This window comes from Peromyscus eremicus, chromosome 14 (genome assembly GCF_949786415.1).
Source record: "Peromyscus eremicus chromosome 14, PerEre_H2_v1, whole genome shotgun sequence".
NCBI classification, from domain to species: domain Eukaryota; kingdom Metazoa; phylum Chordata; class Mammalia; order Rodentia; family Cricetidae; genus Peromyscus; species Peromyscus eremicus.
In genome coordinates this window covers 23349740-23366941 of record NC_081430.1, presented here as the reverse complement: position 1 = coordinate 23366941, position 17202 = coordinate 23349740, and the positions used below count along the sequence as shown (strand labels likewise).

General features: G+C 39.6%; 1 protein-coding gene across 6 annotated transcripts in view; it reads right to left on the bottom strand.

Annotated features, from left to right (window-relative positions):
• The window catches only part of Npas3 (neuronal PAS domain protein 3), an 839001-nt gene that overhangs the window by 578859 nt on the left and 242940 nt on the right, over nt 1-17202 (bottom strand). For 5 of the 6 annotated variants that reach the window (XM_059279248.1, XM_059279251.1, XM_059279252.1 and 2 more), the window contains one exon: nt 1561-1805. In XM_059279248.1, the coding sequence (XP_059135231.1) occupies nt 1561-1805 (245 nt within the window). Of the gene's footprint in view, nt 1-1398; nt 1450-1560; nt 1806-17202 lie in introns of all 6 variants that reach the window. The other variant, XM_059279250.1, reaches the window with a different exon arrangement.

Sequence of the window (17202 nt, the reverse complement as noted above, 5' to 3'; positions counted from 1 at the left end):
TGAGAACCAGAGAACTTCTAAGTTCATCATAGTTTGTGATCAGGGATTTTCAAACTAAGTGATTCACACATATGTGATCACAAGTCTTAGCATGCAATGACAAACAGTCACAGCTTCTGACCTTTCAGGTCAGGAGGGTGAGAATCCACCCACCAGTACTCTTTCCAAAACATTCCAAACATAGCTAAAGCTACAAGGACTTCTCCAGAGGTAGCTGACAGTATGAAATCACCTGAGAATTATTTGGGATGGGCATGGTGGCATATGCCTTTACTCCCAGCACCTGGTAGCCAGAGGCAGGCAGATATCCATGAGTCTGAAGCTAGCCAGGTCTACACAGTGAGTTATAGACAAGCTAGAGCTACATATTGAGACTTTGTCTACTCCTAACCCTCTCCCCCGCCAAAAAAAAAAATTAAAAAAAAAAAAATAAATGGAGCTACAAAAGACTCGTCAGTTCAAAGGACCGGGTTTGGTTCCCAGCACATTGGGCAACTTACAACTCCTGGTAATTCCAGCTCAGGGAGATCCAATGCCTCTGGCCTCCAAGGACACCCACACTCACATGTACATAGTTCCACGACACACACACACACACACACACACACACACATATATATATATATATATATATATATATATATATATATATATACATATAATTAAAATAATGAAAATAAATCTCAAGGAAAATAACTTAATTTGCCTTTCTCCCACAGAAGAGGCTATTTGTACCTCCCTAAATAGTCCATTTTTATTCCATGCTTGCAAAGGTTCTATATACAAGGTTAGAACATGAGGACATAGGAATCTCATGATCTTAGGTCATCTGCTATGAATGAGATGACCTTAAGAAAAGAAAATCAATGGTCAATACCACACATATATCAATCAATTCATGCATATTTGAATACTAAAAGTGCCTTGAATTATTAGGGGTTTCAGGAACAAAAAGAAAATTCTGGAATGTAAGCATCGGAGGGACAGCACTACCATTTAAAAATAATCTTAAGAGTAACTATGTCAAGGATTTGAAGAACAAATATATGTTTATATTCATAACTTTCAGTCAATATGTCCATAGAGAAACATGAAAAATTAATACATGGATTGATTTTCAAGCTCAATAAAATCATTAATTCAAAAAGACCTGCTCTGGTTGGGTCTTGCTCTGTTTCTGTCTTTGTTTACTTAACACAAAGCACATTAGCTCCACCTATTAGCCAACATCCCTATATGCCAACTGTCAAGAAGGTGCATGTATTTGTATAACATAAATTAGAACACATATGTAAATTATCTCATCCTAACTCCTATGCAATCTTATATCATATCCAAGAATGCTTAGGCGGACAGACTTTTTGAAAATCAAATAGAAATAGAAGAGATTTATTTCACCTTCGCATGGTGTCTTTCTCATGCAGAGTTCAGATTTCCACATTTGTATCCCTTTAAAGGATTTGATATGCAGGAAAAGAAGAAAGGACGATGGTGAACATTTCATCTCAGAGACAACGACAGACCACCATAATGCAGACAACGCAGTGGCCTACAACCTACCTTTTACTGAGGTGTTTGGAGGAGGGCCTTCCATCCGCAAGTTCCACGGAGGGTCCCCTTGGTTGGCAAAGTCCCTCATTTTGAGATAGCTAATTGTGAGTCGGATGATGGATGCCTTGTCGAGTTGGCTGGTGATGGCTGCTGGGAGGGGCAACAACTTGGCCAATTCATAGAACTCAAAGTTTTCTTTTCCCCGGCGGGAGCGTGCAGCGTCTCTGGATTTCTCCTTTCTCAATGCTTGTAAACTGAAAGCAGAGAGGTGGGAAAGGGCTGTTTAGTATATGTGATTATGCTCTTTAACGTCTATCACCTTGCCACCCAAACTATACCAAAAATGAATTTAGAATTCAAGAGCCATAGTTAGATGAATTTCAAGTAATGTTGATGGTGGCCTCTTGTCACAAACCCAGTTATGACTAATAAAATTGTGTTTTGCTTGCGACAACATTTCCCTCTTCCAGCTGTCCAGGCAATGGGATACAGCCCTTGTTTCTAAGACATAAGGCTTACAAGTGAGACATGATGTTACAACCATAAGCAATTAAGACTCAGCCTGTGTGGCACATGTTCCTACACCACTTCTTAAGTTGAAGATTTGTCTCATTCAACTTTTGCTGCCAGGAGAATCTTTAACCACTAAAGGAAACATTTTGGAATTTTTGTTTCAATCATCATCTTGTAGAGCAAAGGTAAACAGGGACAAAAGTCACTTTGGCAGAATCAACAAAGATGGCGCTCCAATGTTCCTAGTCCTCGGCAAGGATCTTCACACTTTCAGTCACATGAAGAAAACATCACACTGAAAATGTGGATTTCAAAATGTGTTGATGTCCACTTGATAAGAGAATACTAAAATTCTGTATAAATTGGCTTGCATTAGCACAGGGATAGTCTCTGAGATACTAGAGAATATATTGCCCCCCAAAGCCAAACTTCATGATAGCATGAGTTTTATGTTGAAAGATAAGCTCTGTCTGGGTTATTAAAATTTATAGACATTATAGACATATTGCTTCACAGAAGAGGCAACAGGTTGGATCCAGAATTTTCCTTTAACTATTCATGTGCATTTCTGTTTGAAGTGTGCTCACATTGCTGAGGGCAGGATTTGGCACAACTGAAGCTGAGGGAGAGTCTGATGGGAGAGTCGTCTCCTCTGAGTCACTCTCACTGCTTTGCAGATGATGAGCAATGTATTCAAACTCAGACCCCAGTGATGACTAACTGGGATATATTTACAGCCCTAAGGAACTCACAAAATAACTGGTGACTATCTGCATTCCTGAACAGAGACATTTTCAGTGTTTAAATCCCTATCATGGATTCCCATTAAATAAAAAGAGCAACAAAAAACGAAGAAAGTCCAGAGGAATAATCAGAATGGTTTGAGCACTAGGGCTGTAATCTCTATAAATGAAAAGTAGAGAATAATTGGCCAATCCACATTATAGCAGCCATGAATTGCTTACAGTGGAAAAACTCATGCTCTTCATAAACCCAAAAGATCTTACAGAAAATCTGTGTAGTTTAAGAAATGCCATGATACTTGCTGGGTTAATATACCACCAAGCATATTGGCTCAGTTGGTTAATATATATAATATAGCATATATAACAATGAATATATATTATACAAATAATATCATTTTAAGTCATTCAAGTAACAAAAATTTGTTCTGAAAAATAATTCAAGTGGTAACTTCAGACAGAAACATAGGATGCCATATACTCTTCCCAACATCTTGGTCATCTATTAGAATCTATAAATGTTCAATATTGGCTTACTGAAAACTATGTAAGGACAGATGTCTTACCATCTGACACAGTGTAAATATAACCATATTCAGGCTAAGATCTTAGACCAGAGGGTCTTAGGCCTCCTTTCACACAGGGCACCTAGTTCATCTGACGACAGCTACATGGGCTATGCCAAAACCACCAAGGATTTCACCTTGTGTGAAATCCTTCACTGTGTGCGAGCAGGGGGCAGTGCACTGGTTGGAGTTTAGTGCTTTGCTTCCTTGTGCACTTATAACTAAATACTACTCCAGAAGGTGGGTTGAGCTGACATTTTCTTTGGTGCAGGAAGGGCCCGTGGCAGAGTGCCAGAGCAGAGGTCTTTAGGCCCTTTAAGGTTAAGGAAGGGACTTTCAGTGAGTGAGGAGGACAGACAAGAACCAGGGGAAATGGAAGCCAACAGCCCTAGCTACGAGATAATGCATGCTTTCAGCTGGCCACTGGTAATGCCAGACTTCCAGTACTGTCAGTTCTAGATTTTTTAAAAATCTAAGTTTTTGTTAAGAAAATTTCAAACTTTTAATATATTAACTAATTAAAGTCTTCTTTTGTTTAACTGTGTATGCCAATAATAATACATGTTATGGTCAATTTTGTATCAGTGACTCATTTTACAATTGGGCAATAACTGGGGAGGCCAATTTTGAAGGTAGTTTTACATGGATGTTATGTGTAATTTTCCTTGTCACCCAAATGATCATAAATGAATTCATTCATTATCTAATTAATATTCCTAATATTTACACTAGAAAATTTTCCATGTAACTAAAGCAAAGTGGATGATTAAGCAATTATTCTGAAATTGATATTAATGAATAGGCTTGTCAATAAACCAAGGGGAAAAATTAATCCTCATGAGGGCTGGAGATGCTAGAAGAGGGGGAAATGAATAGGGAAAGGTTGATGGATGGGCACTAAGTAAGGGTTGGCTAGAAACTGAAGAATACAGTGTCAGGGGTGCATGCACAGAGTGTGGTAAGTATACACAACAGAATACTGTGCAATAAAAAAAAACTGAAAGAAATGATTTTGAAAGTTTCCACCACAAAGACATGATAAAGTTTTAAAGAGATGAATGCTTAATCTGATGAGGCAGAGCCAGGCGGATCTCTGTGAGTTCAAGGCCAGCCTGATCTACAAAGCGAGTTCCAGGAAAGGCGCAAAGCTACACAGAGAAACCTTGTCTTGAAAAAAAACCCAAAAACAAACAACAACAACAACAAAAAAAACCCCTAAATGTTACACAATGGCTACATGTGTTGACTATTAGACATGGTACCTATAAATACATACTGCTTTAATATTTTGTCTATGCTACAATAAAAATAAGTAAAACATTAAAATATGGTTTAATTAAAACAGTAAAAAATATCATCAGGAGAAGCAAACTACAAGATCATAGACACCAACTAGTGGCTTCCAAAGGGTTGACAGGGGAAGAACCCTTTTCCCGATCAGGGAAGAGGAGTAAAGAGACACTGGTAGCTCTGAATCCTTTGTCTAAATATTGCACTTCACTTTTCCACACTAACACTGAGCAATAAAAAACTCCCTCTCTCTCTCTCTCTCTCTCTCTCTCTCTCTCTCTCTCTCTCTCTCTCTCTCTCTCTCTCTCTCTCTCTCTCACACACACACACACACACACACACACACACACAGAGGCACCTACCCTACCTCCCTGTTCTCTTTGCCACTTTCTCACCTCTGCTTCCCTGACTCTAACACACAATATATCCCCCTACTGAAGTCATGTTCTTGGCCATTATCTTAATAATAAAGGGTTTCCATGACTCCCACATCACATCATTATGCAGACACTATAGTTCAGAAGACTTTCAGAATGACAGCACTGTGTCTATAATAAGTAGTAATTGGTTTTGAGGGCAACAGCAATAAAATACAGTCAAAGGATTATAAAGGCTGTTGAGACTCGGGTATAATAGATGAAACTAAAGATCTTAAGACAATAACACAGCTTGCGGATTAATCTTTTGCTTGGTTTTATGAAGTATAGCCTAGCTATAATCAGTTCTCAAATTGAATTAAGGACCATGTTAAAACCTAAAATAAACTTTGTTTCTGTATATTTTGTTCTAGACAAAACATTTTGGCTGCATTTCTCAAATACAAAAGCAGCATGGATTAGGGGTGTGTGTGTGTGTGTGTGTGTGTGTGTGTGTGTGTGTGTGTGTATGCATGCCATAAAAAATGACAAAACTTCAGATCCACAATTATTTGCTTCATAGATATAAACCTCCCAGTTTTCTACTGTGCTCAATTTGATTCTGGGTAGAAGAAACGAGTTCCCATTAATCCTCAGCAAAGTTTGTGACAATATCAATGTTCTTTGGTGACTGTCCCATCATCTGCAGCAAAGATTATCATCACCAACAAATAACAAGACCAACCAATAAGTAAAAAAAAAAAAACAAAAAAACAAAAAAAAAACAAAAAACAAAACTTAACACACATATGCATATATCTTTCCACCAAACATCATACGCAAATTTGTGTTTATGTGTCAAATTTTGAAGAGATACGCGATTTTCAGATTTTCAAATGGGTCCAATCATCCCAACTGAAAGGGCAATACTAAAGCTAAAATCTACAGTTCCTGTTAGAACATGGAACACTCAGCCAGAATATTTCATGGTAACCCTTGTTCAATTACTTATTAACTATGCACTGCTCACTTCTAATGCCTTGGGCTTTCTTATCTATGAAATGGGGTGATACTAATATGAAGTATTTGTTAGAAATAAAGTAAAATATTGATGAAATGTTTATAGTTACTATATTAGACACATGTGACAACAGACTAATCTTATTTCACATGGATAGTTTGATTCTTTGAACGTCCACAATGCTCTTTTATAATGTATACACTCTTTTCACTAACAAGCATAAAACAATACCCTTTTATTGCTGATACTGAGTTTTCTTTTCTGTATAATATTTATTATTCTTAGAAACTACCCATCATATGCCACAGGTATACCTAATGAGGTATTCAAATAAACATGTACACATGTATAATTAATAATGTAAGCTTGAATGTTTGTAAAAAGTTTCTGAATAGGATAATGAGTAGCCATTTTCTGTGCACTAAAACATGGTATTCAGCTGCAGGAGAAGTAATTTTGTTCATTTATAAAAAAAATGAACATGCAAACAACTATGAAGAGAATAGATTACTTAGGAAGATCAAAAATACACATGGAAAAATCTTAAATGATGATGGTAATTTTAAATCCCAAATTGCACATAGGTTCTCTTAGAAGAAAGTTTGTCTTTCAAAATACCTTCCAAAACTCACAATCTGAGTGTTCTCTCAGAGTCCAATCCAGGACCATGGAGAGCTCATGCAACTAGGAAGTGTGGTGGTTTGACAGACTCTGGCCCTCAGCATCTTCACTGAGGGTCATGCCAAAGGAGAGATTGTATTTAATACAGAAACTGGGGAAACAGAAGAACCAAAACACAATTTAAAATGGTACTGTTGGTATCCAAATGCCAGTGTTATAAAATTGATAACGACCCATGGAACTGGTTTTGAGTATCAACTGCTGATTGGGTTGCTCATCTCATTACAGGGGAAGATAAAACTTTGAATTGATTATTCATTAAATTCAAAAGAAACGGCATCTTTGGAGGCTGATCAACATTAGCCTTGCAAAATTGATTCCTTTTGGCTTCAAAGTCATTAAAATGGTTAAAATTATGACCTCATACAATGGGGTGTCCACAGCGGCCAATGACAGCAACAAAAGTCAACATCACAGTCCTAGGAGGTCAACAGGGAAACATAGGAAACCAGCGCTGTCTTCCTCGGCCATGACCTCTTCAGAGTCATGCTTCTACAAACGGTTTTGTAATGTAGATGTGCTGATCTCCTTTGCTACTGACATTGCCAATACAACGATACCCCTCTACATGAAAACCTTACCACTAAGCCTCAGTCTGAACACCTTCTGGAAAGTTTTCCAACGTAACATTTAGTCTTTCTAAAAGAACATGGCAGGGTTTGGTTCTCCCACTGTAAGGGAGGACAGGTGGGTGGAAACAGCTTTACATTTTGCCTTTAGAAGGTACTTCTAAGGAGCCAGACCGGCAAGATTTTATGGATTTTCCTACTTGTTTTGCTTAGGAGAACCCAGCACTACAGACTCCTACTATTTATCAATTAATCTGGCATGCAGCCTCAAAGGAAGAAGACAGACCTGTATTAAAAATGCAGCCATCAAAAATTCATCAAAGGCTTCAGCATTTTAACTCATGAACCTTTGAACACCGGCACACCTGTCAGATCTCTGGTCAGAGTTAATGGTGAAATCTACAGTTACTCCAGTACTTACACTGGCCCTGACATGAGCTGAATGAGGAGGCTTCTCGAGGAAAAATAGACAAGGATTCCATAAGCATGCTGGCCCTTCCTTCGTAACTGTTAGTAAAACAACCCTCCCCACTCTGACAGCGAATAAAATTCAAAGTCAATCAAATCAGCTTGCCGCAGAATAAAAACTCTTTCCGGTGTATTTTTAGAATAAATGTAAATACAAGGTAGTATAATTGAGAAGTGGACAAAGAACCTTGACTTAGCAGGAATATGAACAACAAAGCTCACAAACTGGATTATTTTAAAATTCTTCAAAAGAAGGCAATAACTTCAGAAATCTTTGTCTAGCACATGAAGCAAGCTGGGTAGTATATACTAGATGTTAAAACTGGAACCTCAAGTTCAAGGTAAGAACTCGGCTGCTTAACTAGTGCACTGCTCATAGCTGTCATCATTAATTTATGTTAGCCTCTGTAAACATCAGGAGTATAATAGGCCAATTTCACAACTAAATATAGATGCACATTTTGCCCTTATATAAATGGCAGATTGCCACTGTAGATCATTGCCACAGCAACACGTCAGTAGAGATGCACTGTTTGATGGTCTGATGCGCACACAATATATAAAACTAGTTGTAATGGTTGTTTGGAAGCAAAGTGTAACAGCAACAAAATTTCATTTGTTCCACAAACTCAGGATATATTAAGCTCGGCTGACAAAGACTGTTTGATGTGCTAAATCAGTTTGACCTTCATTCTTGCTTTATTTTTCTCATTTAACATGTGAAATGACCATTATTTTTCCACATGTAAGAAAATATGAAACTGATTGCTTTTAAACAGTGTCAAAAAATCTGTGGCTGCTAACATTTGATAAAGTGTCAAAACCAAGAGGCATGCTTATGGTTTTTAAGCTAAGATATATTCTGATGGAATAATCATGACCCTTTTGACTTGTGATAAAGTAGATCAAAAGAGTAATTAAAGGCATTCATGTGAATGCCTTCCCCCCTCTTCAGAAAATGTCTTGTGTATGTTTGAACTTAATAATTAAATTAATTGGTTTTAGCCAATGAGCATTTTCATTCTTAACACTTTAAATAAGAGGGTTTTATTTCAGAATGAGTCATTAGAACAGTAATAAAGAAAGCTGAGCACTCTGCTCAGCCCTTTGCAACCAGTGTTCACCTTGATTCAAATAACCCTTGAATAAACCACAGCAAGACCAAGCTATTCATTGGGTGCTTCCTTGTATGCCCAAATCTCGTGAGTCAAAGTGTTTGGTTCTTCATTTTTTTTTCTCCTACAACTTCAAAATACACAACTCGCAGTTCCATAATAATGGGAAAAAAAACTGCAGCTTTATCAAGTAATTTCTCCCCACCCAATAAACAGCATTTTACCTTGGGGCAGCTTGTATATTTCACACCTTAAATTTCTATTTACCAAATCAGCTAATCACTTCACAATTGAACTCAGAACAACAACAAAAAAATTATCAATTAAAGTGGTTGAAACTCCCGCAAATTATCATTTAGGGATGAAGTAATTGCTTTCATCAGGGCAGAAAAGCCCGCCAGAACAGAAATGTCACTTTAGATTAGTGTTCTCACTCCTGAAGCTATGGATGACACAGCTGATATAAGACTAAATGCCAAGACCAATCAATTGCTTTTGTGGCTCTGCTCTGCGCTGCTGTAAAAGGGGCCATTTTCTAGGATCTACTCTTCATTATAGTAAATGCTATCTCCTTGGTAACATAATTCCATTTCTCATAAATTCTGTCTGAGAGCATTGTCCTAACAATGGATGTTTGTGGAAAAGAATGCTGCTGGTTTAATGCACAGAATTAAGTGTGAATGGCTGTCAAACTGCTAGAGTTTACTAGTTCTTAAACATAAATTGAAGTCCTACATTAAAAAAGAATTCTTGGGAGAAACGAATGTCCGGAACAAGGGGAAGATACTAAATTTGAAGGCTGCGTGCACTGTTCTAGGATTTTGACCATTCAAGTATTTATCTGCCCTGTACATTAAATCTGTCAGCTCACAGTAGCAGTTGGTAGCGGTTGAGAAACACTTCACACACTTTCTCAGCAGTGTGGCTTGCAAATTCAAAACCTCAGGAGCAAATACGAACTCATTAGGCCACTCATATGCTGTGTAAATAGCCACACTGAGGTTTTTTTTTTTTTTAAGGAAAAAAGGAAAAGTATTCTTTGAACTGGGCACTTCCTAGAAAATACCCAGATCTTAATTGATATTGTTCACCTCCTGAAGTTACGAGGATCTGGATTTCAGGCTCCAATTAAAAGGAAATTGAAGGAGCTCACACAGTGAGAAGGCAGCAATTCCCTGCACTGCTGTCCTCCGGTCTGAAGTTTAGAAAGAGATTCAGGATCACGGGTCTTTGCCCGACATGGGATAAAGGCTTTCTCCTCCTGGTGAGCACACATGTGTAACTTCCATTAACTGTAACAGGAGGCGTGAGCACACATTGAGAAGATGCTGCAGCTACACATTTGAAAGGGGTGGAGGATCTCTGCTGAAAGGTGGGCGCCCTTTGGCCAAATAGCCCTTCCTGACCCTGCCAACGGTGGGTGCTGGAATTTCTAGTGCTCCAATAATGCTAATAGCAGGACATGACACATGTTAGTTCTGCTTCTTAAAAGTACTCATTACTATCAGAGAACAGCATGGAACTTAATGTAGTAACAAATGCTAACAGCTTTGAATAGTTACTATATTCCACCCAGTTTCAAAGTCTTTTGACCTGAGCTCATGGGAGTGCATGGACTCTAGACTCAGAGCTAGTGAGCCTGCATGGGACTGACCTAGGCCCTCTGCATGTAGGCAACAGTTGTGTAGCTTGGTCTGTTTGTGGGGACCCTAGCAGTGCTATCAGGACCAGTGCCTGGCTCACAAGCTGGCTTTTCTGAATGGCAGGATGCCTCGCTCAGCCTCGATGCAGAGGGGAAGGAGCTTAGTCCTGCCCAACTTGATATGCCACGCCTTGTTGACTCCCATGGGAGACTTTACTCTTTCTGAGGAGTGGAAGGATGGTGGGGGGGGGGGTAGAAAGGAGGTGGGGGAAGGGAATGGGAGGAGAAGAGCAAGGGGAAACTGTGGCTGGTACGTAAAATAAACTTAAAAAACTGAATAATAAAAAAAGAAGAAAAAGTGCGTAAAAAATGTCTTCATGGTTACAGGGATCAACAGGGAGACGTGAGCCAGTGTGGGTGACTAAGAGTTGGAGATAAACCACAGGGATCCATCCAACACTGAATCAGAGTTGCTTTCAGTCATGGAATTTTCGTTGCAGGTGAGATGGGGTAGGAGTCTGGGCTTTCCTCCAACTTCTCATACCCATCCCTAAACCCAGGTAGTATTCTGGGCTCAGGTAGGGCATTCCCTGGATGGTAGAATTCCTGTGTAGGAAAATTCTAGATGAACCAGGATAGCTGATGCCTACATCCGGATTCAAAGTGGAAAGGGGACGTGGCTTGTACACAGTGACCCTTGGCAAGGAACACAGCCTACCATTATCACCAGAGTACCATTGTGCCTTTGCAGGGATAAAGATGTCATGATCCATTTTCTCTATTGAATGGACATGACACTAATAAAGCTGGATTTAATATATCATCACCTGCATAAATTCCATGAAATTGTTATGAAAACTTAATTCTTTGATGAAATATCCAACAAAATCCCCATCTTTTCAGGCTTCTGGTTATGTTATTAATTGCTTCAAATCACAAACTCCATTGCTTTGGAATTCAAATTCAAATGACCTTTTTATAGAGGGGAAAAATTCACTTTTTCCTTCAATTTTCGTCAAGTGTGATTTCAAACACTTTTGGAAGCACAACGATGTGAAAGAGCTTTTGAAAACTTTCAAGCTTGATGTGACACATTTGTAAAGCAGGGAACATGCTTTGACAAGTCCGGAGATATTTAAGTGTGAAAAGGAAAGTGATGAACACATGACCAGCACGCAGACAGGCCATGCTTCACTAACATCAGGAAACACATCTGCATAGTGTAACTCTCTGCCTTCCTTTGGGAAAGGGACACTGCTGATTAAAAGGGCCACCCTTTCTTGAAGCACTACCCTCAACTATGAAGTCCAGCAGCCTGCAGGACTGTATCCGCTGTTCTCACTTACCTTGGGTTTGGGGAGGAGGGCTGTATGTGTGGATGGTTGCATAGAGATGTGTGCATATGTGGGCACTTACATGCAGAGGCCAGTGACCAACATTGGGCATCATCCTCAGTCACTTTCCACCTTAGTTTTTGGGACAGCGTCTCTCACTAGAATCAGCGTTCATCGATTTGGATAGGCTGGCTGGCCAGCAAACCCCAGGGAAATTCTGTTTCTGCTTCCCCAGCACTGGGGGTACAGCCATAAGCCCTAGTGACCACATTTATGTGGATACTGGGGATGCAAACTCGGATCCCTGTGCTTTCATGGCAAGTTACTTTACCAGTTGAGTCAAAGACAGCAGTGGTGCATGCCTTTAATCCCAGCACTCGGGAGGCAGAGCCAGGCGGATCTCTGTGAGTTCGAGGCCATCCTGGTCTACAGAGTGAGATCCAGGACAGGCACCAAAACTACACAGAGAAACCCTGTCTCAAAAAAACAAAAAACAAAAACTTAAGACTCGTATTTACTTCCTTCTCCATCTGGATTCTAAAAGCAGTGTATGGTTGCCAGGATTAAAAACTAATTTCCAGGGAATACTTTATCAAGTAAATATTCAAAGGTTTAAAAATCTGTCCAATTTGAAGCCCACTTCGTAAAAACTGTTAAGAAAAAGATAACCAATGGTTTGAACAAATGTACTTCTAAAAGAATATTCACCGTATCTTTGAAAATAAACTTTAGAATTAGATCACAGATTATTCTAGAGACATCAAACACTGATGCTGAAAAAGTTCTCAATGGCTTGGGAAATTTATTTACAATATCTTAGTGGATAAAGGTAGCTTCTAAATAGCAAGAGTATATATAGGCAATCATAAAACTGTAGCTATGTATATCTACATATGCATAAACAGGGAGAAAATATATATCCAGATCTAGATAAACTCCACCATCCAAAATGTTAAGGCTGCTTACTCTTACATGGTAAGATAGCAGCAAAACACTTGTTGAAATTTGTGCAATAAACGTCTTTTGTGCAATTATTAATTTTGTGTGGGTGTGTGCATACACATATGCCATGTTGTGCATGTGGTGGTTGGGGGACAACTTATGCAACTGGTTTCCTCCTCTACCATGCGGGTCCCCAATACTGAATTCAGGTTGCCAGGTTGTCAACAGGTCCCTTTACCTGTTGAGCTATCTCACTGGTCCTCAATCAAATTTGTATTTTTTTGATAGAATTGTTTTTGAAAAAATAAAAAGCATATTTTATTAAAGTCCAAGATGTGAATGGGGCAAGCCTGGATGCATAAAGGAACCTCTGGCTTCCTAAGAGGTTTATCGGGCAGTGCCATCCAATGCCACCCCGCCACTGATTGCAGCCTTGGAGCTTAAAACTTGTTTTGAGAAATGATTGGTGTGGTCACTCTCTAAAAGAGAAGGAACTAGAAAAAAAAAACTGGAAATGATCTTTGTTCCTTTTGAAGTTAAACAAAAGGGTCTCAATCAGACACGTGAATCATTCAGTGCATAGCATGGGTTCCTATGCTGTTTGGTGGTTCTTCAAAATTCCAGAGAAGAGTAGCCGTTGAGATGGTTCAGGAATAAAGGTACTTGCTGCCAGGCCTGACAACCTGAGCTCGATACCCCTTACCCACATGGTAAAAGGAGAGAAATCACTCCTAAAAGTTGTCCTCTGACCTCTACACATGCTCCCTGGCATGCAAGCACATACACCCATAATGCAAATTAATGTAGTTTTAAGAAATCCAAAGCAAAGCTTTGCCCAGACCAGAATCTGCAAGCCACTGGATGTAGACAGAATGTACTTCCATTCAGTGAGTGGCATTTTCCATGTGTCACTGCCTCAGACAACAGAGTCACAGTCATAAATCATACCCAGTATGCAGCACCACAATTAATCACAGAATACTGGACAGTGCAGACTTGGTAAAATCCATGCTTAGACCCTGACTCAGTCAAGGTATGGCTGAGCATAACAACACCAATCAAACCACTACATCAGGACAGTTTACTGTTTAATTGACTACTCACTTCAATAGGTTAGGGGTCCTACAGGCAAGGCGGCTTCATGGCATCACATGGTATATATCTGCAACCTAGATGTTTTCACCCACGAAGGCACCACATGAGATTTGATGTGAAGAGACAGGGGTACTTTATAAAGAACTTACTTTATAAAGATACGGGAAATGGCCACTTGCTCCTAAGCATTCCATTCAGAACCTCATCCTTCACAGAATTTCCATTCTTTGAAAATTTTCAAAACATGGCTAGTTGTCTCATGAAAGTCTGACTAAGAAACAAGGATTTAGAGCCAAATGTGGCTATGTAACATGGTGACAAACATCGATTATAATGAGTAAGTGTATAAAATGAGGATACAATAATTAAGCATGTTTTCTGATTTTATGGACCTGCAAGTTGCTTCTGGGAAACCAGAAGATTCTACTGTGGCACAAGCATATATAAAACGGAAATGTCCTATTTTCTTGTCAATGGAGAGCCAGAAATAAAGTTTTACTTTGCATGACCAATTACCGTAACTTTAGTAGTAGCACATACCCACACTATGATCGAGCTCTCAGCTGTAGGAGAGCATACCGTATTGTCAGACGTTATCTAGAGCCTGCGTAACTGGATGGGGCAACGGAAAATGCTAATTGTCTGTGCGTGTGCTGCTGTGCTTGGAAGGTAAACCCCTCCAGTCCCTAGACTTAAATGTTTGAACTCTTGGTATCCAGCACGTAGTGAGGTATGTGGGGATTTTCAGAGGCATAGCCTCGCAGGAGGTAAGTCACTAAAGGGCTGACTTCCAGGTTTTCCAAGAGGGAAGGACATGGCTTCCTGCTTACTCTCGGTTTCTTGACCGGGGATGTAATGTGACCGAGTCATCCAACTTCTGTCCTTGGGGCCATGCCTGTTCCCACACTCATGATGGAAGGTATCCCCCCAAATAATCACACTGGAAGTCCGAATAGACACTTCCTCCCTTGAGTTGTTTCTCCTGGGGTCTTTTGTCACAGAAAGGAAAGCTATACCTAACACGGGGCCCCATCATAATGCCTCCATAAATAACTATGGCTGGGACTGGAGCTCAGAGGGATAGGAGTTCCCTTGCAAATGAAAGGTCACAGGTTCTGCTTTTAGTGCTCTAACAACTGTAGTAACTGCGTTTGTTAGATACCAAATAATTAGTTGAAATACATAAAATGTACACAGTGTGCTTGAGCAGGAATCTCCTGGCAAGGCCGTGCCACACACATCCTTGACTAACTTGGACCCAGTTGTCTTTTATTGGCACTTTACAGGAACCTTTTGTCATATGCCTATGTGTTCTCCACTCTGCATTCTCCTTGGATTTGTTTGGAATGAAATAACAGACGTGAAAAAAAATCTAGTTCCTAAGATGGGGTGAAGATCAGCCAGCAACGGGCACCTCGGCCGTGGCCCCATGCCTAGACATATTTCCAAACACTCCTGGGTATCCACACACCAGGATCAATGTTGGGAGAAGGTTCAACTTCTTATACGGCTACTTACAAACAGGCTTTTCCTAAATACTCAAAAGGTTCAAATTTCTTAGAGATGCTATTTGAGCTTCGAGCGGGTACTTACTAAGTTTGGCGTGACAGTGCATTACCAACACATCTGCCCTACGTCATCATTTTCTTCCCCTCAACTTCCCTTTCCGAGAACCACTCATTTCCATTGGTTGTGTCTCTGCTGAACTCACGTGTGAGGGGAGCAGTAAAGTTTGTGTTTTGTGTCTTTTATTACATTTTTAATGATTATATATATATTATATATTATATATTATATATTAAATATATTATATATATATATATTATATATTAAATATATTATATGTCTTTGTGGGTGGTGTGGACCAGCATGTGTGAGGAGGTCAGAAGCCATCTTGCAGGAGTCAGCTCTCTCCTTCCACCATGTGGGGTCTGGGGAATCAAACCCAGGTCATTAGGCTTGGCAGCAAGTGTCTTTCCCACAGAAGCCATCTCATTGGCCCCTGTGTTTACTTTTAGTTGTATGGTTTGCCAAGTAGAAATGAATTTTAAAAGGGTTATAAATTCTAAACTTAATGAACAAAAGGAGAGTATCAAGAATTTAAAGAAGATGGGTGAAAGAAAATAGGACAAGCCCAATAATAAACCGCCCTGGACCTCACTTTCCCGTAGAAACAGGGAATGATGGGAACTAAGAAAAACTGGAAGTTACTGAACAATGCCATCTGTTATTCAGGAAAATATATTCATTTCTACATGGGAACATCAATCCAAAATTATTGAGAGTTCCTTTACAAATTTTTAAGAGATTTATTTTAATTGTGTATGCATGCATGTAGTTTGTGCACACATGTACAGGGCAGAGGCTTCGGGTCCTCTGGAGCTGGATTTATCTGGTGGTTGTGAGCTGCCTGACTACTGCCGAATCATCTCTCCAGCCCCTCCAGTCTTCTGTGTAAAGAAATTCCAAAACCAATATTTTTTAAATGACTATCTTTTTGTTTACTATAAAAATGAAACTCTTGGCAGGGCATGGTGGCACACACCTTTAATCCTAACACATGGGAGACAGGAAGGTCTCTGTGAGTTCAAGGATTGCCTTGTCTACATGAAGAGCTCCAAGCCAGCCAGGGTTACATAGTGAGACTCTTGCCAAAAGGAAGGAGGGAGGGGGGGAAGAGAGAGAAAGAGAAAGAAAGAAAGGAAAGGAAACAAACAAACCAATTCAGGCTATTTGTGGGTTTCATTGGCTTGAAGTATTTAGAAATACATGGTTAAATGCCATTAACGGCCTTTCTAGAAGGTAGAACTTAATTATGGGCATAGAAATAGAATATGAACATTTTTTTTCAAAGTCAGGTAAAAACTAAATAATGGGTGTAGAGTGGTGGCGCACACCTTTACTTCCAGCACTCGGAAGGCAGAGGCAGGGAGATCTCTGAGTTTGAGGCCAGCCTGGTCTAGGAAGGCCATTCCTAGTGAATTCCAGGACAGGCAGGGCCACACAAAGAAACCCTGTCTCAAAACAACAACAAAAACTGATCAAATGGGAGAGAGGCATAAAAATGTAGGAAACTGGAGAAAGTCAAAGTTAGCCTTAGAGAAGAGAAACTAGGATGATTGGGTGATTTTTCTCTAATAGGCAAATTTTCTGTTTATATTTTTCTCCATGTTAGATATCGAATATAAATGTTCCCCACAGGCTTGTGCATTAAAGACTTGGTCCCCAAGCAGTGTCATTATTTTAGGAAGTGGTGGAAATGCATCACTGGAGACATGCCATTGAAGGTTATATTGTTCTTGGCCCCTTCCTGTTT